This window comes from Ruditapes philippinarum, unplaced genomic scaffold (assembly GCF_026571515.1).
Source record: "Ruditapes philippinarum isolate M1 unplaced genomic scaffold, ASM2657151v2 ctg455_1_1_1_1, whole genome shotgun sequence".
Taxonomy (NCBI): Eukaryota; Metazoa; Mollusca; class Bivalvia; order Venerida; family Veneridae; genus Ruditapes; species Ruditapes philippinarum.
The window spans coordinates 327,525-355,457 of record NW_026863235.1 but is presented as its reverse complement, the minus strand read 5'-3'; the positions used below and the strand labels follow the sequence as shown (position 1 = coordinate 355,457).

Below are 27,933 nucleotides of genomic sequence, written 5' to 3'. Positions count from 1 at the left end.
ATCAATCGCAAGCTTATGAATATGTAATAGTTAGGATATTTATAGCATGAAATAATCTTTATGTGTATAACACGCTGAAAATGAAGATTTATCTGATTTTTGGATGTTTAATTCAGATTGTTGGTGAATGTTTTTATTTATACTCTATAAAACGTATTTATTTCCTTTCATTTTATATTTATTTGTATGTAATTATTCGTATGTAATTAATTCACATAAATAGGACGAACAAACTTAAAACCTCAATATTGTAATAATTTTTTCATCCATTGATTCCGATACGTTAAGTGTAAAATAGTCGTATAATATTATACCACGAATCTTTGCACAATAAATGAATGCTAAATCACATTGAAATACATTAGCTATATGTACATATGTAGTACTCCCATGAAAACTATTATGACTCTTATTATAACCACGTGAAAGGAGGTGTCACCTTGAAAAAAAACCCGACTGTATTACAATTGCATGCAGGATCACTTTAAACTGATTTCGACCTTAGTTTTTGCATGTACTACTGCATTAGTCACGGTCAGTATAGTACAATTTAATTGTATCTTAACATACAACTATGATTTTTACATCTAAATTTGAGTACAATTGGGCCTGAAAGACTTAAATCCTTATTGTTTACAGCATCTGCCTGTCCTAATGGATGGTTGACCCACGATGGAAACTGCTACCACTTTAGCCACGATGTTGAATCTTGGACAGGTGCTTATGTCAGTATCATACTTGAGTAATCTATTGTTCCGTTGTCCTTACTTTTTATCACTTCCTACAATAATAATAGACAGATATGAGCATAAAACAATACCGGGGCCTGCTGCACGTCCGTATCGTCTGCCAAATACTTCTTGAAATAATAGTAAATCCGCCGATTATTCACACAGAATAAGAATCAAACAAGAAAAAAAGATATTAATGTTATCACAACACTTACATATAAACTCTAGTCATTACATTTTTATCACCGGGCGTTTAAGTAATTATATCATATATGTTTCTTGCTATATACTATTTTTCAGACTATGTGTAAAATTCTTGGTGGACAGTTGTTGGAGATAGATGGAGCAACAGAGAATCAATTTGTAAGCAGCCAAGTTAAAATTTCTGGAAGTAAGTTATAGATACTTATAATGAAAGCATACTCATCGAAGCAAACCTTTGGCACATATTTACTTAACTAATTATGTCCTAAGTACTCGACGAAATACATTTCTTTACTGAAAATTTGTTGAGCATCCATTTTAAATTTTAAGGGTAGCAATGCACACAATTTGCGCAAATGGAAAAGTGAAAATGTGGTGACATAAACGAATTTAAAACAGATATCTGGCGAATTTAAAACAGTTATTTCGCAGACTTTAACAAAGTTTTAGCCATTCATGACTTTTTTCAACAAAAACAAAGAGTATTAAGACTCTAAAATATAAATTCAGTACTGCAATGTTTAAGATGAAATCGATACAATACAATACAAATACAATACATACAATACATACTCTCTTCATTAGGTCCAGGTTACATATTACAACAACTAATGGATAAAAATATCAATATTGAACAGATATGTGAAGTATGCTTGTTCGTTGTCAGGAAACTATTGGATTGGACTTACGGATGTCAATGAGGAAGGTAGCTGGATTTGGATGACAAGCATGACAAAACTGAATTATTCTAACTGGACACCAGGGGAGCCCACTGCTCTAAACGTCTACAAAGAAATAGAAAACTGTGTGCTCATTTACAAGAACAACGGGATGTGGAACGATTCACCGTGTTCTCATACTAATTTCTATATTTGTGAAAAGTCAGATGGGTAGGTATAACTATTTTACACTTTAAATGCCAGTGGCGAAAAATTGTAACACGCATCATGCATGCTGAGCGAATTAACCAGGATCTTTATGATCAACTATTTAGCTGTACAATTCTGACGAAAATTTTGTTAAAGAACCCCCCAAAAACATAGCTTTTATAGCAGTTTGAAAAACGTTAATACTCGTAACATGACACTACGGCCAAAGAAGAACAGAAATTCGCTTTAAAATTTGAATTCTGAATACGAAGGCAATAAGTATTAAGATATTTTTTTTCTGTGAAATGAATGATGTTTTCAGACCAAATTAAATCGTTCAGCATGGTTACAGCGTATTATTAGCACTGATCAATTACATTTTGAAGAAGCAATTGAAATTCTATTGGTTGTCGCTGTATTCAATTATTGTCACAAAAACAGAAAGAGACGCGGGTCAAAATTCTTAACAGTTATTGTGTCTCACCGTAGCCAAGGCAATAGGTGCTTTTCTGGCCCTATTACTGGCACTGAAACCTTTAAGGTTCTTTTAAGGTATATGCATAGGAATAGGCTGAGAGACCATGTATTGCCTGAGCTTTTACAACTGTGCGATAGACTTTGTTCTGGAAATCATATTCTATTCATGGCCCAGATTTTTAAGTTATTATTTAGGCACTTTCGCAAGAATGTGTATTAAAATATGAACTCTTATTCTTCGTAAAAGGCGTCCGAGAAAAGTTATGACAAACAGATTCATGTGCAATGACAATGTTTCGTTACAGTGGACAAGACTTATTTCATTATTTTCGTGAGCGAAAAATGTACGAGCATTAGAAAAAATTGTTTATTCTCAAGACCGTGCCCCTTGTCACTTATTCCTATATCCATCAATATAGTTCTTTATCTGTTGTAGATGCTATATATCTCTCGTAAAGCAATAGGTCGGGGGACTTCCAATGTCTTAAGAGTAAATACTGTTACAGTGGATTTAAAGATTGAAACATTTTGTACAAACAAAAAGAGTAAACATTTGTTTCAATTAAAGTAAATGATTTATTAAATAATTTAGGTTACCATGAAAGAAAATACATGGAAATACATTAATTCTGAAACACCACCCCTGTAATTAATTGGTGATTGCCCTAGGTAAATTAGCCCAATTAATAATTCATTTACAAATAATTACTGTCAATAAGTGATTACATATTTCAAACATTTTTCTTATTCTTGGTTTAACTTATATCTTCAATTTGATAACTAATATGTGTGAACATTTTCTCATTTCAGGGTTTCAGAAATAATTGGCTGATGTTTAACGACTTACTATTTACAATCGCTGTTATACATGTATATTGCATTTAAAACGTACTGTATTAAACAAATGAAAAATAAATAATACAATTTCGCTTATTTGTAAATTTGTCTGTACTAGTATGCATATAATTTTATGTCTGTTATATCAGGGTATTTTATATATGAAAAAGTAGTATCTTCTCCAATATAGCCTACATTTAAAATTTTGAAGATTCCGGGGAGAGCCCACGATAATGTTGCAAAAACTTTTGTTCCAACCTTACAGATATAAATATATGACTAGAAAACCCGACTAGAAAAGCCACGTGTTAAATCATGACCAGTTTATATCTTCAATAACTTCAACGTCAAATCAGAAGTTTGAAAGCTGAAAACCTAAAACCGAGTGTGTCATAAACATTTCCTTAAGGAAATTTTCAAAACATTCAAAATACACTTACACAAAATACGTTCGGGAGTTATAAATCTTTATGACTCGGTAGCTATTTTGTCAAGTTTGCAACCAATTCTCTCGCTTGGACCAAGTGTGTAACCACTTCACGTCCTGCCCCCTTTTATAACAATATTGAATTTTATTGGACGAGTACATAGCTGTCAAATATTTTCAATTGTGTACCAGTCAAAACGAATCAGTGTTGTTCTCAGTTAAAGTAATAGTTATAGCTAGTTGACGGTTTCACTTATAATTTACATATTTCTTAGCAGTTATCGCAATAAAGTCTGAAAAAGCATGTTAAGGATATTTATAAACAATATACACATATAATGTTATGGACAGAATATGTTATGAAAGAACGTACATTGTAAGTATTAGATAATACCACTCATTAGTTTTGCAGTATGTAGATCTATACAGTTATATTCATTTTTGTACTATTTTTAGTCATCGACTTACTGGATTTCAACAAAATTTATAAACCATCAAAAGGCATTTTGCTTGAGATTGGTCAATTTTGTTTAAGAAATAATATATCCCAAACAGTGATTTTATTGCTCAATAACATCACTGTTTGGAGTTCGGGTGCGAGGAATTATATCACGAGGGCGTAGCCCGAGTGATATAATGATGCGCATCCGAACGACAAGCAGTGATGTTATCAAGCGATTAAATCACTGATTTGGATATATTATTTCGATTCTAACACGACATCAACAAATAAATGTTGCCGTACTTGATAGTTAAGCAAAATTGCGCCTGATTTGTTTCCGTACTTATTTTCAGCGCGTCGGATTTTTAGTGGTTACGTCACGTGTTTAATGATTACGTCACATGTCTAAATATAGAATGTCAACCTGTGCATCTGTTGCATAATAACACACACTTTCTGTTCTTCTTTGTTCAATAGGGAAAAATGCGGGTCGTGTTAGAATGGAGGTTTTGTTCATCAATATCTCAGGTACATACTACAAAGAAACTTCGAATCATGCGGCGGGGGATATCAATTCAATGGATTTCCTTTTTTTTTACTTAGTTTGCCAAGAACCCCATACAGAACGACAGGACATGTTAAGCAGAGAAAATTGCAAAATTTCGATTACTGAATTACAGCGGATAAAATGAAGTTTTGAGCATTATTCATTTGTTACTAGTACACGATATGTTTCCAATGTATATGGTATTATGGACACTTAGACTGAGGGATATGTCATAAATATGAAATTCAGTTACATTCAATATCTTGATAAATATTTTATCCTCATTAAATATTGAATGGATTTCTTTTATATTGGACACAATAACCCCTTTAACAAGCATATTAAAGGTCAGGTACTAAAAATATCATACTCGTAATTTCTGTTTACTTGATGGATTTCTTTAAAACTTGTACACAATAATTCTTTTCACAAAACGTTTAAAACGTTTAATTCTTCCGATCTATGTTTGAACTTGACCGTTGGCTGGCCTGGAATCTTGAAGATTTGAAAACTTTAAAGTACATGTATGTCATATTATTATCCTCCGCCGATTAAATTGGGAAGGGATATTGTCGGACCTTTTAACAAAGAGTTATGACCCCTGAATAATTATGGCATTATTCATTTTTGCGCTACTTTTCGGCAACTGCTGACTGGATTTCAAGGAAACGTTCTGGGAACTGCGGTTGCTGTTGTTAATAATGACCAGCATTCGTCGGTTGAAAGAAATTTAACGATTTTGCTTGTTTTCTTATTTCTGGACGCATTTCTTTAATTGCATGTATGGAGGGTGATTTGGGGAATTAAATTTTATATGCCCTTCTTTTGGGGATATAAATGGGTTATTCTATACAAATATTAAAGAAATGTTCAGAGCTCAAAACAACGGGGATTCGTTGTTTTGAGTTCATAGCATTGTAGTTTCGTCTTTAACATCGTGGTATCATTGCTTCAGTTATTCATCATGTGTTAATTATCGTTGTTTCTAGCTATCGTTCTTTCTCATCTAGAATAATAAATTTACTTTGTTTATGCGCATAATGATCAAGACCAGATCTCTCCACGTGTACACGTGTCCTCGAGAACATTGAACACTCAGGATATCAAATTTGATATCTGTATCCGTGTATCCCCGAGTATATTAAAGTACTCCGCAGTTATCATTAAATCCGAGAACAGTTTGAACAGTTTATTTGAAAATGCTGGGCCTCATAGAGGCATCAGTCACATATACAAATATATATACATATATTATGACATATAAAGAGATATCCACGAAATATGCTGATGTATTACATGGCAAATATAAATCAAAAATGAAAGTGTTACATTATGAAAATAAGCTTAGTTATCAGTTACTTAAATGCTGAAATAATTTTTTTACAGAATACTGCAAGTTTTAACAATATACTCCTATCTGTGCTATTCATTAACATAGAAAACTTGATTGAATTAACATTAGTACTATACTCTCTAGTAATATATTTTTTTCTATCAGTATTAAAGAATTGACAATTAAATAAATAATGATATTCATCACCAAGTGAGCTATTATTGCATAAATTACACACTCTTAATTCTCTTGGTATATTACAAAATCTACCAGACTCAATAGGCATTTTATGGTTCATACATCTAAAGCGCAATAGTACCAAAGCTAAATGAGATGGTAAAATATCTAAAAACTTTTCAAATCTGAATTCACTTTTGTACATTCTATAATTCAGACATTTACTCGATTGTGACATTTCACTATGCCAATTTTGAATGAACTGATCTTTCAGTCTATTTTTAACAATTTTCTTAAACAATGGAAGAGAAGTGGCAACATTATTAATCCAAAAATTTGATAAACCCAGTGAATCTAGTAATTTACAAACACTATTCATCCATGGGAGTTTCAACACATTTCTACAATACAAAGAGTGTGACATATCATACAATATATGGCTTATTGATTCCTGTTTGCTACTTAAAATCTTATTCCAAATACACAAAACTCTACTTTTTATATGAATAGATAAAGGTAATATCCCTAAATCTCCATAAAGCATACAATTTGGAGTACTTTGTTTCAAATTTAATATGAGTTTATAAAATTTTAATTGAAATCTATCAATGATATTCACATTTTCAATTCCCCACACTTCGCTACCATATAACAATATAGGTGCTACCATGCTATCAAATAAATGAATTTGCATACTGATAGGCAAATCCAATTTTCTAGCCTTAACTATAATTGAAAACATAGCCTTCCTTGCCTGTTCTAATAAATGATTCTTTGTTTTAGCAAATTTACCATTATAAGAGAACTTAACACCCAGATATGAAAAATCATCAACAATTTCTAGCAAATTACCTTCAAAACTAAAGGCTGGAATATTACATAAACCTCTTTTACTTTTACAAAAAACAACAATTTTAGTTTTACTAGGATTAACTTGTAAATGCCATAATTGACAATAATTTGACATTGCATCTAGTGCTTTTTGTAGTTCTTCAGCAGATTCAGCAAATATGACAGTGTCATCAGCATATAAAAGAATATACAATTTAAAATACATTTCAACATCAGAATCACTCAGGGTATCATTTACAATGTTTGATAGTAGATCCAGACCATTAAAATGTTGTGACAGGAAATAGTTTAAATCATTTAAAAATAAAGAAAACAATATGGGAGATAAGTTTTCACCCTGACGAACGCCTGTATGACTTGTAAAAAAATCAGACATATGACTAAAAGAATTAATTTTAACACAAGATTTAGCTTGTAAATACATGTTATAAATGATCTTTATACATTTACCATCAACATTATTGCTAATTAATTTCTGCCAAAGTGCAGTTCTATTTATGCTATCAAAAGCCTTTCTATAATCAATAAAAGAACAATATAACTTTTTACCTTTAGACAGATATAAATCAATCAAAGTTTTCAGAGAAAATATATGATCAGTAGTGCTATACTTTTTCCTAAATCCAGCTTGTTCTTCACAGAGAATATTATTACTTTCTAAAAAATTATTGAGTCTAGAGTTAAGAACATTTGTGAAAAGTTTCCCAAAACAACTAAGTATAGTAATTCCCCTATAATTATCTGGATCGTCTATGTTACCCTTGTTTTTGTATATTGGTAAAATAATCCCTTTACTCCAAACTTCAGGAAAAATTCCAGAATCTAAAATAATATTAAACAAATAACAAAACACATCAAACATGCTGTCGGGTACATTCTTCAGATATTCATTCAATACATGATCAAAGGAAGATGATGCTTTATTGTTTTTCAGTGAAATAATAGCTTTACGTATTTCTAATACAGTAAATGGTTTATCTAAATCAGAGTTATTTGACGAGACATTAGTTATATCAAAGTCATCAATGTCAACTTGAGTGTCAACCTCATTCAATTTACTAAAATGATCAAAAAAAGCCTCAGTTGTTACTTTGTTAATAACTTCCTTCCGATCACCTGAATATTTGTTCAATAGACTCCAATAAGATCTAGGATCTTTATTTTTTAAACCTTTAATTTTATCAACAATGCTTTTCTGATATGCTCTAAACTTTTTCTTAACTTCTTTTTTATACTGTCGGCTACTACAAACTAAACTATCTTTATTTTCTGCAGTAGGGTTCCTGCTATACATGTTTTTATAATTCATATATTGAATACGAGCATTTTTACAATCACTATCAAACCAAATTTTATTGTTTTTCTTAGACTTCCTATGATTAACATTTTTCTTTATAAGATCACAACTTACAGCTGCATCGGTTAAAATACCAGACACTTTACCGGTCAAATGATTAACAACATTTACATCAAATTGACGATTTTCACAAACCTCTTTAAGCTCATCCAATAAATTTGATACAGCTGTGTTATCGAACTTATGCTTATAACTAGCACTTAAATTAGAACTCCACACAGGCCTATAACAAACATCATCTTTAGATTTGATACTTGCATCCATAACATTACAATCTGGTATAATGTTCAAGTTAAAACAAAATTCCAATGCACAATGCACATCAGATAAAATTGGATCAAATTGCAAAACATTAAAATATTATATACAAGGGAACAAAATTCCTGACATAAGCAAATAATCGATCAAGCTACCATTACCTTTATTACATGTGTTTCTACCAATATATGCATCATTACCACATCTACCATTACCAATAAAGATATTTGCAGATTTACACAACTGAATAAGTCTCTGGCCATAATTATTACATTTGCTTTCACAAGAAAAACGTTCAACAGGGAAACCAAGTTCATCAAGGTTATTCATAACTATATGTTGCATGGTAATATCATCAAAATTTTCATTAATTACATACTTATCAAAGTCAACAAAATCACTCAAGGAACCAGTTCTTGCATTGAAATCACCAAAAATACAGAATAAACAGTTTGCAAATTTGATTTTCAAATCAATAATACAACTTTCTAAGCTATCAAATAATTCAAGAGAGCTATAATGAGATCCTTCAGGAGGAATATAAACATTTCCAAAGATGACATCAGAATCTTTGCATTTTAAAAATAAAAAATTCTCAGAGCTACAATCTAACACAGTTAACTTTGTGGATAAAGATTTCTTGATAAAAACTCCCACTCCCCCCGATTTATTACGGCATTTATCTCGAAATTTGTGAAAGAAAACATAGTCTTTCATACAAACAGTGTCATATGCATCTAATTTAGTTTCAGAAACAAAAAATATATCGTATTTTTCAACAAAATTAATGAAGTCTGGAATTACAAGTTTAGATCTAAGCCCACATACATTTATAGAACAACATTTTGTAATATTAGAAATATTAGACATACAATATACATGATCATGTGAAATATCATCATAATTATTAAAAGAATTAAGCATACTTAAATCACTAGAGTTAACAAGTGATGATTTTAACTGACTTGAGTAACTTGTACTCGAACAAGGTTGAATATTTATTAAACACTGATCTATATGACTAGAATTATCATTGTTCCACTGATTTTGATTCACTTGGCCCAAGTCACTGTTATTCGGTAACTGTTTATCATCATGATTACTTAAAGTAGAATCCTTGTCAGCAGATACACACATATTAACTTGATTAGAGTCATATTTTGAGTTCATACTACATGCCCCTATATCACTATTATGGTAATAAAAATCAACGTGCGATAACTGTTTATTAATGTTGTCATTTTTACTACAAGATAACTTGTTTCCATCATCACCCTGGTTAGAAACTATATCAACTGAAATAAACTTATTGGAATCGTTACTTGTTGAACAGACTTGACCACCGGTCAAGTTATAACTAGAACAAAAATTAAATGAAGTTGAACTAATAGGGTCATTTATTCCCAAACATAACTGGTTACGAGTAGACTGAGCCTCTGCGTATTCCTATTCATAGGCTTCAAGACCAAGTTTTCTAAAGTCAATTGGCAACTCAATCTTAAAAAGATCATCTGGTGAAGAGATTACTTCATCTTTATTCTTGAATAAACAATGAATGTTACCATCACGAGTGTAAAGTTTAGAAACTTTCCCCGATTCCTTGATATAATCCTTTAGACGTAGCCTCAACGGTGTTAGATCATCAGATATGAACACTCCCTTGTACGTTTGGCTGATTGATAAACGTTTCTTTATTGAAAACAACACCATCAGCTTGTTACGTGATACAAATCTAACAATATGATGCGGTTTCTTCCCTTTAATCGGATGACAGGTACTGATATCTGCAGCAGAGAATGGAGTATAAGATTCATCCAATCCTTCTTCTAAGTTGTTGGAGACACTCAAATTTATTTCCGACTCATCGACAACACTACCATTGCTATGTCTCCTCGTCATATGTTTCCCTGTAGACGTTTCGATGTCCTTGCATTTGGCATCAAGTCTAGCGATGTGATTAAACATAGAAATTACCGTTTCAGTAAGCGATTTTCCCTGATCAATAGCTAAACCAAATAATCTCACGTTCTCCCTTCTTGAGTACTGATTTAGTTTATCAATTTCATAACGGTTAACTCTAACAGCACATTTTACTTTTACAAAGTCAGCAGCTAACACACATTTATCCACTGATTCCTGAAGTTTTTCAAGACTACCTTCTAACCTCTTCCCCACTGCCTCAACAAGAGCCTCCATATCGTCTATATAAACGCCTTTTGGGCTCATGCCCCCTCCATCTTTTTTCCTGCCTCGACCCGCCATGTGACTTCGCGAAAACAGGTGATTCTGGAAATTAGCACAAATAACCTGTATCTCAAACTATATATGTCTCTGTAAGCGAAAGCACACTTCAACTCACGTGTGATACATAAGAATAAATATCATAAATGTATATAACAAGGCTATTACTATTATTATAACAAAAGTGTTATCGTCTAGTAAGTTGGACATTTGACCTATCAAAATCAATGTCAACTGTTTCTATAGTGTGTTTCAATTGACCTAACGGGGCGGAGTTAACCCTTGACCTATGATAAAAAGAAATGTGCAAAAGTTTTTTTTTCATATTTGAAAACTTGAATCTTAAAAATTATGAGAAGTCGTTAAATGACCAATCTACCGTTAGGCACAATTGATCCTTGATTCTGAGAAATTTACCGTGCAATATCTTTGCACAAACTTAAATTACTAAGTGCTAGAAACTGAAAGTTTTTTTAAGTTGCAATTTTTCTTACATTCTTCAAGCTTGAGCAATGCCAACTATATCATATCTTATACAGATCTATGCAACACCTTTGCATTTATATAACAGTGTGTATAAGTCGAACTGAAACGTTCATCAATCATTTAGAAAAAAGGTGGGGGAGGGGGGAGGAGGGGAAATACCGTTAACGAAAATTTTACAAGGTAGACATTACAAAGCATGTAAACATTCACAACATGTAACAATACGCGTGTAAAACACATGAAGGAACATATAATGACAGTGTGCTAAAGGTCTCCACTTACGACTTTTGACATGACAGGGTTGAAAATATTGTTACAAGATTATGATGTGCATTGAAAATCTATTTTTCAACTGAAAACAGTGTTGAAAAAGTTTTCTCTTGTAAAAATGTGTGTTTCATATGTGACTGTGGATGATTCTGTTTGTCATCATATGTAGTCTATATTGTTAAAATATTGTTTATTAGTGTACAGTATATACATATATACACAGTCAAAAATATGTTTCGTTAAGTTTTGTTATATTTTATAATGAATATCTTTATGCGTTTACAATACTGTAATATTGTTAAAGTGTGTAAAGCTATACATGTTTATCCGCTGCAAAACATATTGTTTGAATGTAAAGAAAGAGAATTTTTCCATTTTTTATGAAATAAATATGGTTGTGAACTGCCTTAAAGCGGAATGACGCATGCACGAGATAATTGCTAAACTTAAAATAGCAGAATATTTTGTTCAGGAACATTTTGTTCTCTTTACGTACAATACTCGTGTGTTAATAATAGAGACATCCTGTGTAACGACGCTTTTGAAAATCGACCTTAAGATAATGGAACCAATATAATTTTACTGTTGATAAATTTTATAAAAAGATATTTTGTAAGATATAGCTTTATAATAGAAAAATTACGACACAGACAAATAATTTGCAACCTCAATATTTAATTTATTTGTAATTAAAAACTGACCAGACTGTTTCATGATTCGATAATAATTTAACATTTTAAGAAGAATATCTGGGAAATAGTGTTCAATCTATAATACTTTTTATAAACAATTAGACTTTGAATTGTGACTTAACTGGCTAAATATACGAGTATACCAGTAAATGGACCAGTGTAGACAGAGTGTAGATAATAGCTTTCACACCTTAAAGGTTCGTCGAGTTAATGGTATTATTTTTGCATGCACTGCTTAATCCAAATTTTCACCCACTTGAATTGTAATCATAGTTGACTTAAATTTATGTTAGTACATCATGACTATGTACAGTTAAATTCAATCAGTTGCATTGGACAGTAGTGTATGAAAATTGAACTTAAAATGTCAACAACGTGAAAAATCTTGGAATTGTATGATTCTACCAAATCCTCAATACAATGTAAGTTTCATTATTGTTCATTCATTCATTCTGTTATAGTTATTTTACTGATACCGTTCTGTTATTGTTCCTGTTACCATTTGTTATAGTTACTGTTACTGTTCATGTTCTGTTATAGTTATTTAATGTTACTGTTTTATTACTGTTCCTACTTTTATATAGTTCTTCACTGTTACTGTTCTGTTACTGTTCCTGTTCTGTTATAGTTAATTACTGTTACTGCTTTGTAAGAGTTACTGTTTGTTATAGTTATTTACTGTTCTTTTACTGTTCCTGTTCTGTTATTGCTATTTACTGTTACTGTTCTGTTACAGTTCCTGTTCTGTTATAGTAATTTACTGTTCCTGATCTGTTACTGTTCCTGTTTTGTTATCGTTAAATACTGTTACTGTTCTGTTATAGTTATTTACTGTTACTGTTCTGTTATAGTTACCTACAGTTACTGTTCCTGTTCTGTTATTTTTACTGTTATTTTTCTGTTACTGTTCTTGTTCTGTTCTAGTAACTGTTCTGTTTCTGTTCCTGTTCTGTTAATGTTACTGTTCTGTTATAGTTATTTACTGTTACTGTTCATGTTCTGTTCTAGTTACTGTTCTGTTACTGTTCCTGTTCTGTTATAGTTATTCACTGTTACTGTTCCTGTTCTGTTATAGTTATTTACTGTTACTGTTCTGTTACAGTTCCTGTTCTGTTACTGTTACTGTTCCTGTTACTGTTTTGGTATAGTTACTGTTCTGTTATAGTTATTTACTGTTACTGTTCTGTAATAGTTATTTACTGTTATTGTTCTGTTATAGTAACTGTTCCTGTTTTGTTATAATTATTTACTGTTACTGTTCTGTTGTAGTTATTCATTGTCTCTGTTCTGTTATAGTTATTCACTGTCACTGTTTCTATTCTGTTAAAGTTATTCACTATTACTGGTATGTTACAGTTTCTGCTCTGTTACTGTTACTGTTTTATTATAGTTATTTACTGTTAAAGTTCTGTTACAGTTCCTGTTCTGTTACTGTTTCAGTTCTGTTATAGTTATTTACTGTTAAGTTACAGTTCCTGTTCTGTTACTGTTCCTGTTCTGTAATAGTCATTTACTGTTTCTGTTCTGTTATTGTTCCTGTTTTGTTACTGTTCCTGTTTTGTTATTGTTTTTTACGGCTAATGTTCCGTTACTATTCCTGTTTCGTTATAGATATTTACTGTTCCTGTTCTATTACAGTTCCTGTTCTGTTACCTTAATGTTACTGTTCTGTTGTTGTTATTGTTACTATACTGTTATAGTAACTTTATGGTTACCGTTCTGTTATTTTTCCTGTTATTGTTGTAGTTACTTTACTGTTACTGTTTATTTTAGTTCCTGTTACTATACTGTTATAGTTTCTGTTTCTGTTACTGTTCTGTTATTGTTTATGTTCTGTTATAGTTCATTATAGTCACTGTTATTATACTGTTGTTGTCACTTTACTGTTTTTTTCCGTAGTCAAACAGTTAAAATTCCTTCACTTATAGTGTTTTTTTGGTGTTTCTATTTATTACTTTTACTGGTATTGGTTTTCTACTATAATTATTTGTTTCAGTATCAATGATTTATAACTATTAATCTCTCTTATAGGCCCTTTGCATGTTATTGTTATGAAATCTATTAATAGTAACAAATTGCTGATAAGAGATACAGGTAACTTTCGGATGGTTGGCAAAAAAGTGGTGGCTGATAAAATGCAAAATATAGTAATTTTATATTTATAATAAAAAACTTATTTTTCATGAAACAGCTTAGTATTTTATATCATTAGAAAGGTCGTTTTACTCATATTTTATATATTAAATAATAAATTAACAAAGCGTTTTCATTTTTTCTTGGTAAGGAGTTAAACTTGGTGCTAGAAAACTATTGAAATAACAGTAGAAAAATAGCTGAGCTTTATTTTTTAAAAGCAAAAAATGAAAATCCGCTTATATTTTAAAAATATGAATACAAAGAACTTTTAAATGATATAAGAATCTAAAAAATCGATCCACAAATAAAAAAGTTATAAGAATTTAAAAATTCTGCTGCTATATAATGTTTATAAATATTGGTTCTTCTTGCCAACCGGTAAATCTGCTAAATTCTGGTAGCAGGTGCTTGTGATGTCATTGTGCAATGGGTCTATAGTACTTTTATATTTATTAAATGTTAAGTTACTGGTAACTTTCATGTGTTTACTGTTTTTGTAAAACTTCCTGTATTGTTTCAATTTAATTACTATTATGTAACTTACTAACACTTGTTAACGAGTAATTTTGATTCACATATTGCAGGAATCACGTGACAGCGATATTTGATCAACCATACCGTAAAAACACTGAGGATTCACTAATGCTGACCATTTTGTACTGAAGAGATAAAAGAACGGTGCCCTTGAATAATCAGCTGTTCAACAAATCTTTGAAACAATCACTTCTTTGCTTTGCTGGATCACCAGGGTTGAGAATACATTATAACTTGCATTCAGAGGTATGACACTTCGTATATGTCAAGAATGATACTTTGGAAAAAATCACATGTTTGCAAAGGTCACATTAGTTAGGACCACGTTGCCGATGTCGTCCTTCATGTCGTCTGGAGAAGAATTCGCCACATCATCGGCATACATATATTTTCTAAAATGAGATTTGACTGTAAAAAGTTAGTAATCTTAAAATGTAGTGTAAAAATATTTTATCAGGACAAAGTGTTACATAAATGAGTAAAAAATCATCTTTTTGAGGCTGTACAACAAACAACATATCACTGTGTACGCAGTATCTTGATCTTTTTTGACAGTGTACGCAATATCATAATGTGTATTTTCTGTAAATAGTGCGTTTTAAGTCAGTTTTCGTACACACGAAAAAGAATGCAGATTGAAAATATGTTTTTTAAAATAGATTTCACAATAAACTAACTTTCAGTTGTCTGAAACTTTAAGTTTAATCGACAATTTCTCAATTTCTGTAACATTTCAACGCCGGATGTACGCAGTATCCAGAATCAAAATCGCATTCAACGCGAAATGCTGACGAGAAAGGGAAGAGTTGTGTAATGGCATTTGGAATACAAAAACTAGAAGTAAGGGCATCTTCTTTGCAAAAGAAATTAAATTCAAATCTATTCTGATTGCTTAACATGAATCGTTTTTGTTCAAAATACCGGTTAATAAAGTGTTCGCGGTATCAGAATTTTGGGGATGCGCGCGCATCGAATGACCCCCTTGAAAAAGTACTTACTCTTTAAAAGTGAACCCTTTTTTATCGAAGCGCTACTCTGAACTGATACATTTTTGATCTTGCTCCCAAATGTCATTTTTCCTTGGCTCCGCCTACCAGAACTTTTTCAAAAGTACCGCCGAACTTCAAAGACAGAACTCACACATTCGAAGGTCCTTGTAATAAACAACAAAAAGGATGCAGCATCGATTAAAAAACAGAATCGGTAAAACATCAATTGTGTTCGGTAAAGATTCCGCGGGAATTGTTTATGGACTGCTCTATTTATGGCTGATTTATCACAGAATTAATCCATAGAAATGTGTTCTGTATCCTTATGGTAACAAAAACGCAATACTATACAGTACGTTTCTTTTTATTTGGGAAAAAGCTCGTGACACAATTGCAAGCGGACACAAACTATTCAATCATGGTCCGGAAATGTACAGTAAGGAACCCTTTCTTTCCTTCACAATATGCACAGAAATTGGGTGGGATGAGGTGGGGGTTTGGCGTGGGGCGTACGAACTTGTCACACACGTGTCAGGAATTCGAGCGCGTTTTTCACACGTGTGACGAATTCGTTTTTGTGAATATTGAGGTTCAAAGGCGCATTCCTGCGTTACTGGATATGCACGGTGGATATATAGCAGGTGCACAAAAACTCAACTGTTATATATCTATATGAATGAAGTGGAAAAATTGTACTGATATACTGTATATCAATACAGTTTTCAAATCCTTAATGGAAGTGTAACGAGTATAATGGGTTAGAAAGAACAAAGAAAAAGCTCACAGCCATGCGATAACAATGTATAATGTGGACATTTGACAGAACTTTGTTACTTCATGTATAAAACAGAAGTGATATGATTTGTTTGATTTGAAAAAAAACGAGGCTAGATGGAGTACGATATGCATTTGATATAGATATTTTGGACTCTGAAAATGGTGAAAAGGGGCTTATAGGAATGCATTTGATATAGATTTTTAGCTTCTGGAATTGGAAGCGAAACTAAATTACCAACGTGAAGCTAAACTAGTTTTCGTATGTAACGGTGACCGAATTCTTATCAATAGTATGTATTAAATTTTCTTATCTGTCTGTAAAGTTATGAAACCGATCAACTAGTGTAATAGTATAACATTTAAACTTGGATCTTATGATGATGCTTAAATATTTTGTTTTTGTGGCATTAATCAAACTTTCCGGTATGTATCACTACATTCGAAAAAAAAAATTAATAATTTCATGACTTGATATTTGAACCTACAGTGTATCACATACATGTATACTGTTTCAAATTTATGTCAAGAAAGTGATTTGAAGAAAAACAACATCATTCTAAGATATATTTCACTTTGACTTTAAAAATAGAAATATATTTCAATTTGTTTTGTAAATATACAGTATTTGTATGTCCTTAACATCTTTTTTCTTTCGCCAAGCCAGTATTTTCTTCAGCATGAATTCAAACTAATGTGGTTTGAACAATAAAACAGTTTCTGTATTAAACTTACCTTTCCTTTATTTCCTTGAATATCATAGATGTATTAGAAATACGAAATTCGATATTTTTTGTTAGTTTGATGTAGCTATTATATCGCAGTATGACGGTCGTGTATTAAGGTCCATGCACGTTTAATTTGTGTCTTTTTACGGCCGAAGGCCGTTTGGTTTCACCTTGACTTCCGCTAAAATTAACAGTAAAGGAATGAATATAGGCAGAATATTCATTGGTCATTTTAACATTAATAGCCTGTTCGATCGATACTTTAGAAGAGCTACCGTTATAGGTCTGTTCGATTGTGCGATGGCAAGAAGTGTTGTAAAAAGATATGTCAGAATAATAATATCTGTCATATTTTGCGGTTCGGATCGGAATATCCGTCCCGAGGTGACCCGCCCAGTGGGCGGTAACGAGGCTTGCCGAGTTACCGCCCATGGGCGGGTGACCGAGGGACGGATATTCCGATCCGAACCGCAAACATATGTCAGATATTTTTTCTTGCATATTCTACCATATTCCATTATATTTTAAATTATTTATCATTATTTTAAATGAAAATTTATATCATTACAACCGTAACTACTTTCATTCAACAGCGTATGAATTACAAAATCATTCATAACGGTAAAATGACGTCATCTTTATCGTGCCATTGTACAGCACGTGACTCATCTGGAACCCCCCATGCCAGATGAAATTTCCGGCATGGGTAAAACTAACGGAAACGCCAGTCTGATATGCAAGAATAAATATAAAAACAAAATAATGATATTTTTCTAGATGTTTCTAACAGCTTTTCAATAAATATATGAAATTAAATATGAAAGATCGCCTTTTTGATACTTTTGCGTTCGATTGGGTTTCTCTTCTAATCTGTTCTAGTCATTATATTCTCTTCTCTTACCGGGCATAAAACGATTGAAACGAACTTTCGACTAATTTACAGTTGCAAATTCTCTTTGGAATTAGTTTACAGTATCTACTGAATCTTTGTTTTTATTATAAATTCCTATTCAAATCAAATTCAATTTTGATTAAAATCAAATAATGTAAATGATATTGTTTAAATCTAAGATGACAATTAATGGGGGAAAAAATTGCGGGTAAAAATGAACTGAAATAAAACTATTGAGGACAAATAAAATGTTCTGTTTGCGGTTAGCATGGTTAGTAGTAGCTTATCCTATGCAAATTAACAAGTTTGACTTCGGCCGAGTATCTTTTTTAAAGATACTTCTTGTTTTCAGTGTCGGAATGTCCTAGTGGATGGCGCGAACACGGTCAGTCTTGCTATTTCTTTAGTCATGATGAAGAATACTGGACAGGAGCTTTTGTAAGTTTAGAATAAAAAAAACCTTCACAGATCGTTCTATGACACTGTATTCCAAACATGACATCTGACAATAATTGCAGTCATGACACAATGTGGTATTTTTCAATGTATACTTATAACTGAAATATTGAGAAATCTTGATGAAATAAAATGCGTATTTTCATTTTCTGTATTTTCACTGTAAAAATTTATTTTTCACTGTAAAAATTTATTTTTCACTATAGTGAAACATATTTTCCGTATTTTCACTTGTATCTTACCAAACTACTTTCTTCTAAACTCAATAACCAGTATTGAAAATCGATCAATGATATATTTGATTGATTGTTTGTCTTTTTGTTTTAGGAAATGTGTCGAATTATTGGTGGTCAGTTGGTAGAGATTGAGGATGAGTTTGAAAATAGCTACATAACATCTGTTATAGCATCTACTGGACGTAAGCAAATTTCATGCTTTATTAAAAGGCACATTATGCCTAAGAAAGGAACGATTTTATCCTTCTTTAAAAGGGCAAACCTGAGTTTAATAATGTTTAATTAACGGTTTTAGAGCATGTAAGTTGCTTATTACCTGAAGAAAGTAGATCTATATGTTAAATTATTTGTCATTAAAGTATAGCAAAACAAAGTACACAAAATGTAGTATTTTGACTTTCATACAAAATACTAAATCACTATAAAGGTACTAATTCTCTGAAAACAACAGACCCAAAATATTATTCAGGTTACTTGCCAATGAATAACTTTTTTTGGAAAACTTAAAACAGGACAACAAATATAAAAGCTTTTGAGAAATTAAAATAAAAGTGTAGGAAAAAAATCAACAACACGTGGATATAACTTTACTTTTCTTCTTTATTTAAGAAAAATGTGAGACGTCTGATATTGTTTTTACAAACAATTGCATTTAACAATTTAAATAGTATAAGTACAATTCTCAGCATTAACGTTATACTCGTATAAATGGCTATTTTTGTGTCAACTTGTCGTAAAAACTTGAAATCTTGGGTGAATGCGTAGGACTAAAAAGTGATGTTGTAAATTTCTCCTTATTTGTTTACTCGTCACCCTTATTTTTATAAGCATACGGAAATCCATTGCTTTTTGAATTTCTGTTTATATATTTTTTATTATTTCTGTTTATATCTGTTTCTCCTGTTTTTTTTACCAACATTAAAATATTTCTTCTTTCAAATAGGCGAATACTGGATAAGCTTGAGTGACATAGTGGAGGAGAATAGATGGGTCTGGATGACAAGCATGACACCTATAACGTACACTAATTGGGATAACAACGAACCAACGTCAGTATTCCATGGACATTTGGAAAACTGCGTCGATATGCACACCAATGGCAAATGGAATGACGTCACGTGTACGACGCGAAAATTTTATGTCTGTGAGAAACAAAATGTGTAGGTTGAGTGTATTAAATTGTTTGGTACAAAACATTTGAGCCGCGTCACGACAAACCCAACGTAATGGGTTTGCGACCATTATGGATCCAGACCAGCCTGCGCATCCGCGCAGTCTGATCAGGATCCATTCTGTTCACTTACCAACTCTATTACAAGTAGAGAAACTGATAGCGAACAGCATGGATCCTGATCAGACTGCGCGGATGCGCAGGCTGGTCTGGATCCATGCTGGTCGCAAACCCACTATGTTGGTTTTGTCATGACACGGCTCATTTATTCTGATGGTTAAGCATAAATATTTCATCGTAATTCATAAACGGCATACACTGCTGAACCCTGGTCAAGCTTTAAGTTTGGAATTATTAATTGCAGTATTTCAAATGAATTATAACACATTTACTTTGGTAAATCGGCTAAAATTAATAAGTCTGTTATTTATAAATATAATTTCATTCTATTTTACTTTATTGATTAGTTTTTATTAGATCTAGTAAGCATTTACTAAAGTAAATTGGTCGAGCAGCGTTCTTGACCAATATAATTTTATGAATACTTACTTATAAACACTAACCTATACATACATACGTATGTATACGTATTGTTAATGGACTTGTCCATATTTCAGTATAAACAAAATGATTCATTATTTTAGGAAAAGTTTCAAAATAAGTGTAAAGACTGAATGGCGAAAAGTGCAGACCAGATTGGACAGTATGGATCTTGGTCTGCACTGGTCGCATGTGTAGACTCATTTGCCTCCAGCAGTTTAATGGATTATGTGTTTCTGTACATATTATCTCAGCTTGGCACTTAATCATTCGAAAAAATTGCATGCTACGGAATAGTTCTTTGATAAGTGATTGTAAATGTTTTAACATAATTATTACAGATGTGTCAAAATCAAAATGGAAGTGAACAATATTGTCGATTTCTTTAGCTATTACAGGCAAGCTATTTAGCTCCTCAAATCAAATGATAATAAATATGCCATTTTGTTTATGAAAGTTCGAGCAGGTTTTGAACAAATGTATGCATAAAACTATAATATTCATTAAAGAAATACAAACATATACTTTTTTATTTCAGTGGAATCGATGTCATCGGTTAGAAAAGAATTGATTACCTGACACCATGGTTCGATTGGAAGTAAAGAAATTTGTCATTTATTTTAATAAATTATGTTTAAAACTTATATATGTCGTGTGCTTAATGTCATTTTCCAGTTCGGTTTTAAGCAACGGAAAGTTATAGGGGTGGGATATATTATTTCAGAATTGCGCAATTATTACCAATACATGACACCTTTCAGTAAATTTCCATATGAAATTAAAAATGTATGAGTAACTCAGGCACAATTCTTTTACATATGTAAAGTTAGTAAGTCTAAAACTTGTTGTTCTCTGCTAAATTCGAAATTCGAATACAAAACTAAACGATTATTATGCATATGTAGTTTATAATCAATTTATTATCTTACTTGCGTTCTTGTTTGATTTAACTATAAGGAAATAAAACCATTTGACATACGGGTACTTATCACAGTGATTGTTGTTTCTAATCAATTCGTTTCAATAACTCACTTTATAAAATACCCTCTTCGTGCCAGGGCAATGCTTGACTGGCATATTTAGTTCAACATATTATACTTATAATCCGTCAGTTATAGGGTAAGCCTAGCAACTAACAAATTTGAGATATATTTAATTCTTTGATTGTTATATTAATATGTCTATCGTCTTTTACAATTTTTACTTAAACCTGTTGTGTATAATAAAATAAACATACAGCTCATTACTTAATGTAACAAGAGATAAGCAAGTTCCCATTGATATTATGTTCAACCTGTTTGATGCATATGTTCTACCAATTCTAAATTATAGTTGCGAGGTATGGGGTAGCCTACCATCGGAAAATTTGGAAATTGTACATAGGAAGTTCTGTAAATGGTTGCTTAATGTGAAAATGTCAACAAATACTCTTTCATTGTTTGCAGAAGTAGGCCGATTTCCATTATATATTTCACGTCATGTAAGAATTGTTAAATATTTTATAAAAATATATCAAAATAAAACAAGTAATTGCATATTAAATTATATTGTTAATTGTCAGAGATTGGAGATAGAGTCAAAGTCTAATACTGTAAATTGGTTGTCTAAAGTCAAAACACTTTTGCAAAGTGCTGGATTTAATGATGTGTAGATGTATCCAGAATCAGTTAAGCTAAATATATTTATACCAGTCCTACATGGTCGTTTAAAAGATATTTATATCACAAATTAACATTCTAGTGTACATATTTGTTCTTCTTTGTATTTGTATAAACATATCAAAACCGATTTTAACAGGTCTAAATACCTGGATATTGCTGACTCTATGAAATTAAGAAATATATTAGCTAAACTTAGATTATCATCTCACAATTTATTCATAGAAACAGGTAGACACAATAATATTGATAGAAATGACTGGAAATGTACTATTTGCAACAATAATGACATCGAAGATGAATATCACTTTGTATTGATTTGTACTTTGTATGATTCTCTTAGGAAACATTGTATATACAACTATTTTACAAGATACAAGATACCCTAGCATGTTTAGATTTTTAGAATTGCTGAATTCAGAAAGGAAGTCAGTGTTAACAAAATTAGCTATATATTGTAACAAAGCTTTTAAATTAAGATTTGATTCATTGAATGCCGGATAATGCTATATAATACCACCTTGTTGTATTGTTTAAAGTTATATATGGATTGTATATATTATATGTGTTGTATTACATTCTCACTAGTTTATTTCATTTATTGATATGCGTTTACCATTTTTCATATTCATGCATGTATATATTTGTTGTATATGAAGATGAGCTGTATATGCTTAATTCAAAATAAAAAATATGTTCTGTTCTGTTCTATTATAATTTTGTGAATGCCTCATTTACTAAAGATTTTTTAGTATAAAATGATATTACAATGTAATGTGGATAAAACAAACTCAGATATTGATAGATATGAAAAACTGAGATTAAAGATACATTAAAATTTACAGTTCAAATGCGTTTGTCTAAAATGTATGTTAACAATATATTATCATAATTATGTACACATTGTATCCATTTTCTGCCAAACCATCTAGAACATTCATTTTATAGATTTGTTCACAACTGAATAAATAAAAAGCTAATTAAATCTTTCTCATCTGCTTCCACTAGCAATTGATCTATTAATTTGTTCATATATTTGAAATAAAACAGAAATAAAACTTTATAATTTGCTTTCCGTTTCATATGTATGTACATACATGTAATACGTGTATATTGTACAGTAACAGAAAAGTCTAGCAATGCAGAAAATGTATAAATACGACAACGGTTTAAATGGACGCAGATGTTGTCCAAACGCCTCACTTCCACAGGCACGAGTATCGGACCTGGGAAGAAAAAATATGGCCAGATTGATAATAAAACCTGTGTTCATCTTAAAAGTGTCAAAAACCAAAAAAAAAATGTAAATAATGACCTCGTTTAAAAATATACTATAAGTTAAGAGAAGGCCGGAAACTCCAGATTCGAGCCTACGAGCAAGGGGTTCATTTCCCGGGCCGTTGTGAAAACAATTGGCAAGACAATTAAAAAAAACTTTTTTCACTATTTCACGTTTGTATTAAGCTTCAAAATGAGACCAACCCCAAGTCTCTAGCCCTACCCGTTCATGAAATATCTATCCGGAAACGAGCGAATTCGTGCTAAAAATCCTTGGTAGACAGAATTGCGGCACAACGATTCGGTACGTAAACATAGACTAATACATGTATGCCAGCTGAGTACGGGTCAAAATCACTTGAATTTACTAAATAATATTACTAAATACATTAAGTTGGACCACTCACAACCGTCATTAGCATCTGATACACGCAAAGTTCGAATTTCAAACCTTTCCACGGTCTTTAGATTCCTTTCTACGCCATTGTCAATCAGCTGTTCGATATTTTGTAACGAGTCTTCTGATTGGCCAATAGCAACGAAAACCGCAACGTTTCACACAAGGATGCCTAATGGCGTAGAAAGCCATAGAAAGACCGTGAAAATGTTTGAAACTCGAATATCGTGTGTATCGGATGCTACTGACAGTTGTGAGTGGTCTCATTTAATGAATTAAGTAATATTATTTAATAAATTCAAGTGATTTTGACCCGTACTCAGCTGACAAACATGTATTAGTCTATGTTTACCTGTTTACGTACCGAATTGTTGTGCCGCAATTTTGTCTACCAAGGATTTTTAGCACGAATTCGCTCGTTTCCTGATAGATATTTCATGAACGGGAAAGGCTAGAGACTTGGGTTGGTCTCATTTGGAAGCTTAATTCAAACACGAAATAGTGATAAATGTTTTTTTTAATTGTATGGACAATTATTTTCACAACGGCCCGTGAAATGAACCCCTTGCTCGTAGGCTCGAATCAGGACTTTCTGGCCTTCTCTTAACTTATAGTATATTTTTAAACGAGGTCATTAATTACAATTTTTTTTTTTTTGGCTTTTGACACTTTTAAGATGAACACAGGTTTTATTATCAATCTGGTCATATTTTTTCTTCCCAGGTCCGATACTCGTGCCTGTGCTCACTTCAGTTAGATTTGTATATCACATTTGTTTGAATAATGTCATCACGAAGATAAAGAACATGCACAGTATTATTTTACCATGCACGTTGCAAGATAGTGACGATGATCCCGATTTTGGACGTGGTGTGGTAGCAGATACACGAGCAGACGACGTGTTAGCAGACGACGTGTTAGCAGACGACGTGTTAGCGGACGATCGCGACGTTGCAGACTTCGTTGCCGCGGTAGGCCTTGATACCGTTGAAGCTAACTTTGTTGAAGCTGGCAGGACCGTTGATGTCGAGTGTAAAATGACATTGATTTTGATATGTTTTTCAACGTGTGTTGTTTTGTTAAATGCAGAAACTGTCCAGTCTCCGTTGTCATTTGCGGTCACGTGGTGAATAAGTAGCGTTCCATTTCTGAATATCTCGTAATTTCCTGCAATAGTTTCCCTTCCAACGATTTCATGACCATCTGGTCGGGTCCATTTTATTTCCGGTGAAGGGTCACCTTCAAACACACATGGCAGAGAAATCAACTTGTTTTCTTCAATGGAATGGTTAACATTTCCACAGTTCCTAATTTTGAATGGAATACACCGAAGCATGTTGTCAGCAATATTGTTGAAAGAGAAATATTTCAAATTGTCTGGTCCATGACAGATGATATCTTTCAGGTCAGTGACGCTGATTTTCATAGACGCCGGAAGGCCGCGTAACCATTGCATCTGACAATTGCACTGCCAAGGATTTTCTTCGAGATTCAGCTGTCTCAGTTTCGTAAAAGCCGGTTTTAACTCACTTTGAAGTCCTGTTAATTTATTCGAAATGATATCTAAGAATTCCAAATGCAGGAGTGGTGAAATGACATCCGTAGGAATTTTTTTCAGGCCATTCGTGTACAATCTTAACTTTTTCAATCCCGGAACATAGTCAAATAAATCGCTCTCCAGGACTTTAAGGTTCATATCTCCTAGATTTAAGTCCTCAACCGAACCAATATAGGTAAATAAAGATTTACTTAAGTCACAGTTCTTGTTGCCTGACAAATCCAAAGAAACTAATTTTGTTAATCCTTTGAAAGAATTCGCTGACATATTTCGAATGTCATTATTCGCCAAATTCAAAATATGCAGATTTTGGAGAAAGGAAAATGCATCATCTTCAACTCTTCGCACACCGCTAAAAGTAATTGCTAATGAAAAGAGGCTTCGGGTTTCTTGAAAATTTGCTTGCTGTATTGTAGTGATATTGTTCGGTTGGGACTCGGATCCAGAAACGCCGAGGTACTCTGTCGAACCATCCAGACCGGTCGGAAAAGTGCTAAAAGATCCTGATCCACACATAGATCCTTTACCTCTGCACTTGCAATTTACTGGACAAGACAAGACACATGCGTTTTGGAAAACAACAATGATTAAGAAAACCACAACGATAACTGGTCGAATATTTTTCATCTTTCGCTTTGTGACAGTATATGATTTTATAAGTCCATACCGTCTTTTTCCTATTCAAAATTTACGTTGTAAAGAAAGATATTTAAATGTCAATAAACATAATACTAAACTGTATCAATGAAACTATTCAAATGACTTTTTTTTAGATTTAGCAGTTATCGTCAAAATGTTCCATCTCTTAGTATTTTCATTTGGCTATCAATTTTTATAGCTCTTGATTAACAAGCCCCTCCTACAGTGGGGGTTGAAAGAAAGTTAAAATCAAACCCGATTGGCCTCGGCGTAAAATTTGAAATGTCTCTGTGTCAGATGTTTATCAATAATCTAGATCAATTTAATACAAAAATTTGTGAATACAAGCGTTACAGAATTACTAAAGTAAATATTTTTAAACATAAAGTTTTCTGTTTTGTTTCATATAGTTTTCAGTTTTATTATAAAAGATTTCTACTTATAAAGTGACATTTAATTATCTTATACAGTTTACTTTGCTATTTCATGCATTTTATCGTCATTGTTTAAATTTATGTTAATCAACAATATATTTTATGGTGATATAGATTGAGAAATATGGAGGAATTTTAGTACCAAGCTCGGTCCATATCCTCGGTAATATAACCATATGTTCCCTACCAAATTTGACAGTTAAAATATATTGGGTCTTAACCCATTACGTCATGAGCATTTTGTGAAAAATGGCTGTTTTCATTGAAAAGTCTCGCGTTACAAGTTCAAATTGCTATAAAACTATGAAAAATTCTTCAATACTAATCACACTTGGCACAAATATTGACTGGACCATTGCCTTTGTGACAACATGATCTGGCTTAAATTTCCTGTTACCATGACAACGAGGGGACATCTCAAAATTGCCAAAAATCACTATTTTGCGTTGATTTTTTCCATCAAAATTTATTTCAAAGTGCTGCAACTTCCCAATGGATTGAGATAGAGTCAAATGCTTTCCAGCGTTGGTTACACGTTACCTTATGATCGATCTGGGGTCATTTTTAGCCTCTCACAAGTCCAAAATTTTCTTTTGATGGGGCGGGGGGAGCGCGCCGAAAAAGTGGTCACTTTTTTATCAGCATTTCTCAAACGAAAACCTGTGTTTGGGGCTCAAACAGGACATTTTTTACTATTTGAGGCCTAAAAAGGGCGGGGTCGAAAGTGCGTTGTTTCGCATATATATGAGGTAAAGGGTTAACATTTAGTTAGTATCTTAACAAAACTTATATGATAAATGAAATTGCCCGTTTGACTTTTGTCACCTCCTTTTGTAGGGATTTTGTCACTAATCTCTTTGGAACAGACTTATCATAAAGATCGCCATTGTATTAAGAATCAATGGAATGCAAGACAAGCATTGTTTATATCTAACCAATTGGGTTCCCTCTGCCAGAATGAAGTCGGAAATAAAACAAAACAAAAACGCTGCAAAGAGTTTAATGTGCACGTATAAATACGTACATCATAATTCTTTCTAAATGCCGTATTTGAGCATCTTTTTTGGTAAGTAATTGTGGCTAATACATTAGTACATGCATCAGAAATAAATGCGCGAGAAAATATTGCTATACTTTGAAAATCACATACTCAGAGAACTTTTTTTACATATACATTGTATATTATATAATTTATGCAGCGTCTTGGATGTTCACAAAGATAGTTTGATCAAAGATCCTGTAACACATTTTCTTATGGTTTTATATCATAAATATGATGCTCAAATTAAGATTTTTCAATTTTGTAAGTTCCA

At 32.1% G+C, this 27,933-nt stretch overlaps 3 protein-coding genes across 4 annotated transcripts; 2 read left to right on the top strand and 1 right to left on the bottom strand.

Moving 5' to 3' along the window:
• On the top strand, nt 1-3,113 carry LOC132721540 (perlucin-like protein). Its single transcript, XM_060705861.1, has 5 exons — nt 1-123; nt 640-725; nt 1,032-1,122; nt 1,603-1,825; nt 3,092-3,113. Exons 1-5 carry the CDS (start codon nt 81-83, stop codon nt 3,111-3,113), a joined length of 465 nt encoding a protein of 154 aa, XP_060561844.1. The 5' UTR covers nt 1-80.
• A 2,600-nt stretch (nt 3,114-5,713) lies between these two features.
• LOC132721539 (uncharacterized) lies at nt 5,714-26,342 on the bottom strand. The gene is made up of 5 exons (XM_060705859.1): nt 24,760-26,342; nt 22,464-22,479; nt 10,074-10,797; nt 9,477-9,806; nt 5,714-8,582 (listed from the first exon to the last, which is right to left on the bottom strand). Exons 1-5 carry the CDS (start codon nt 26,172-26,174, stop codon nt 5,890-5,892), a joined length of 5,178 nt encoding a protein of 1,725 aa, XP_060561842.1. The 5' UTR covers nt 26,175-26,342; the 3' UTR covers nt 5,714-5,889.
• Nucleotides 16,804-21,300, top strand: LOC132721552 (perlucin-like protein). Of its 2 annotated transcripts, none has more exons than XM_060705875.1 (5): nt 16,804-16,926; nt 18,606-18,691; nt 19,037-19,127; nt 19,889-20,105; nt 21,195-21,300. In XM_060705875.1, coding segments are annotated over exons 1-5 (417 nt in total). In that variant the 5' UTR covers nt 16,804-16,925; the 3' UTR covers nt 21,217-21,300. The 2 variants fall into 2 exon arrangements, with proteins under 2 accessions (XP_060561858.1, XP_060561857.1); XM_060705874.1 differs by lacking the exon at nt 16,804-16,926 and adding an exon at nt 16,955-17,059.
• Nucleotides 26,343-27,933: the final 1,591 nt, after the last annotated feature.

Excerpts from the sequence above, each read along its gene's own strand:
- LOC132721540 (XM_060705861.1), top strand. The coding sequence starts at position 81 with ATGAAGATTTATCTGATTTTTGGATGTTTAATTCAGATTGTTG. Across the intron at positions 1,123-1,602 it reads CCAAGTTAAAATTTCTGGAA|GAAACTATTGGATTGGACTT; the intron begins GTAAGTTATAGA and ends GTTCGTTGTCAG. Across the intron at positions 1,826-3,091 it reads ATTTGTGAAAAGTCAGATGG|GGTTTCAGAAATAATTGGCT; the intron begins GTAGGTATAACT and ends TTCTCATTTCAG.
- LOC132721552 (XM_060705874.1), top strand. The coding sequence starts at position 17,011 with ATGATGATGCTTAAATATTTTGTTTTTGTGGCATTAATCAAACTTTCC. Across the intron at positions 19,128-19,888 it reads TGTTATAGCATCTACTGGAC|GCGAATACTGGATAAGCTTG; the intron begins GTAAGCAAATTT and ends TCTTTCAAATAG. Across the intron at positions 20,106-21,194 it reads GTCTGTGAGAAACAAAATGT|TGGAATCGATGTCATCGGTT; the intron begins GTAGGTTGAGTG and ends TTTTTATTTCAG.
- LOC132721539 (XM_060705859.1), bottom strand. The coding sequence starts at position 26,174 with ATGAAAAATATTCGACCAGTTATCGTTGTGGTTTTCTTAATCATTGTT. Across the intron at positions 9,807-10,073 it reads TAAACTTTACACTCGTGATG|TTGATATAGTTTCTAACCAG; the intron begins GTAACATTCATT and ends AGTTTATTTCAG. Across the intron at positions 8,583-9,476 it reads TTCGAGTACAAGTTACTCAA|TATCTGATGTGCATTGTGCA; the intron begins GTCAGTTAAAAT and ends TTGATCCAATTT.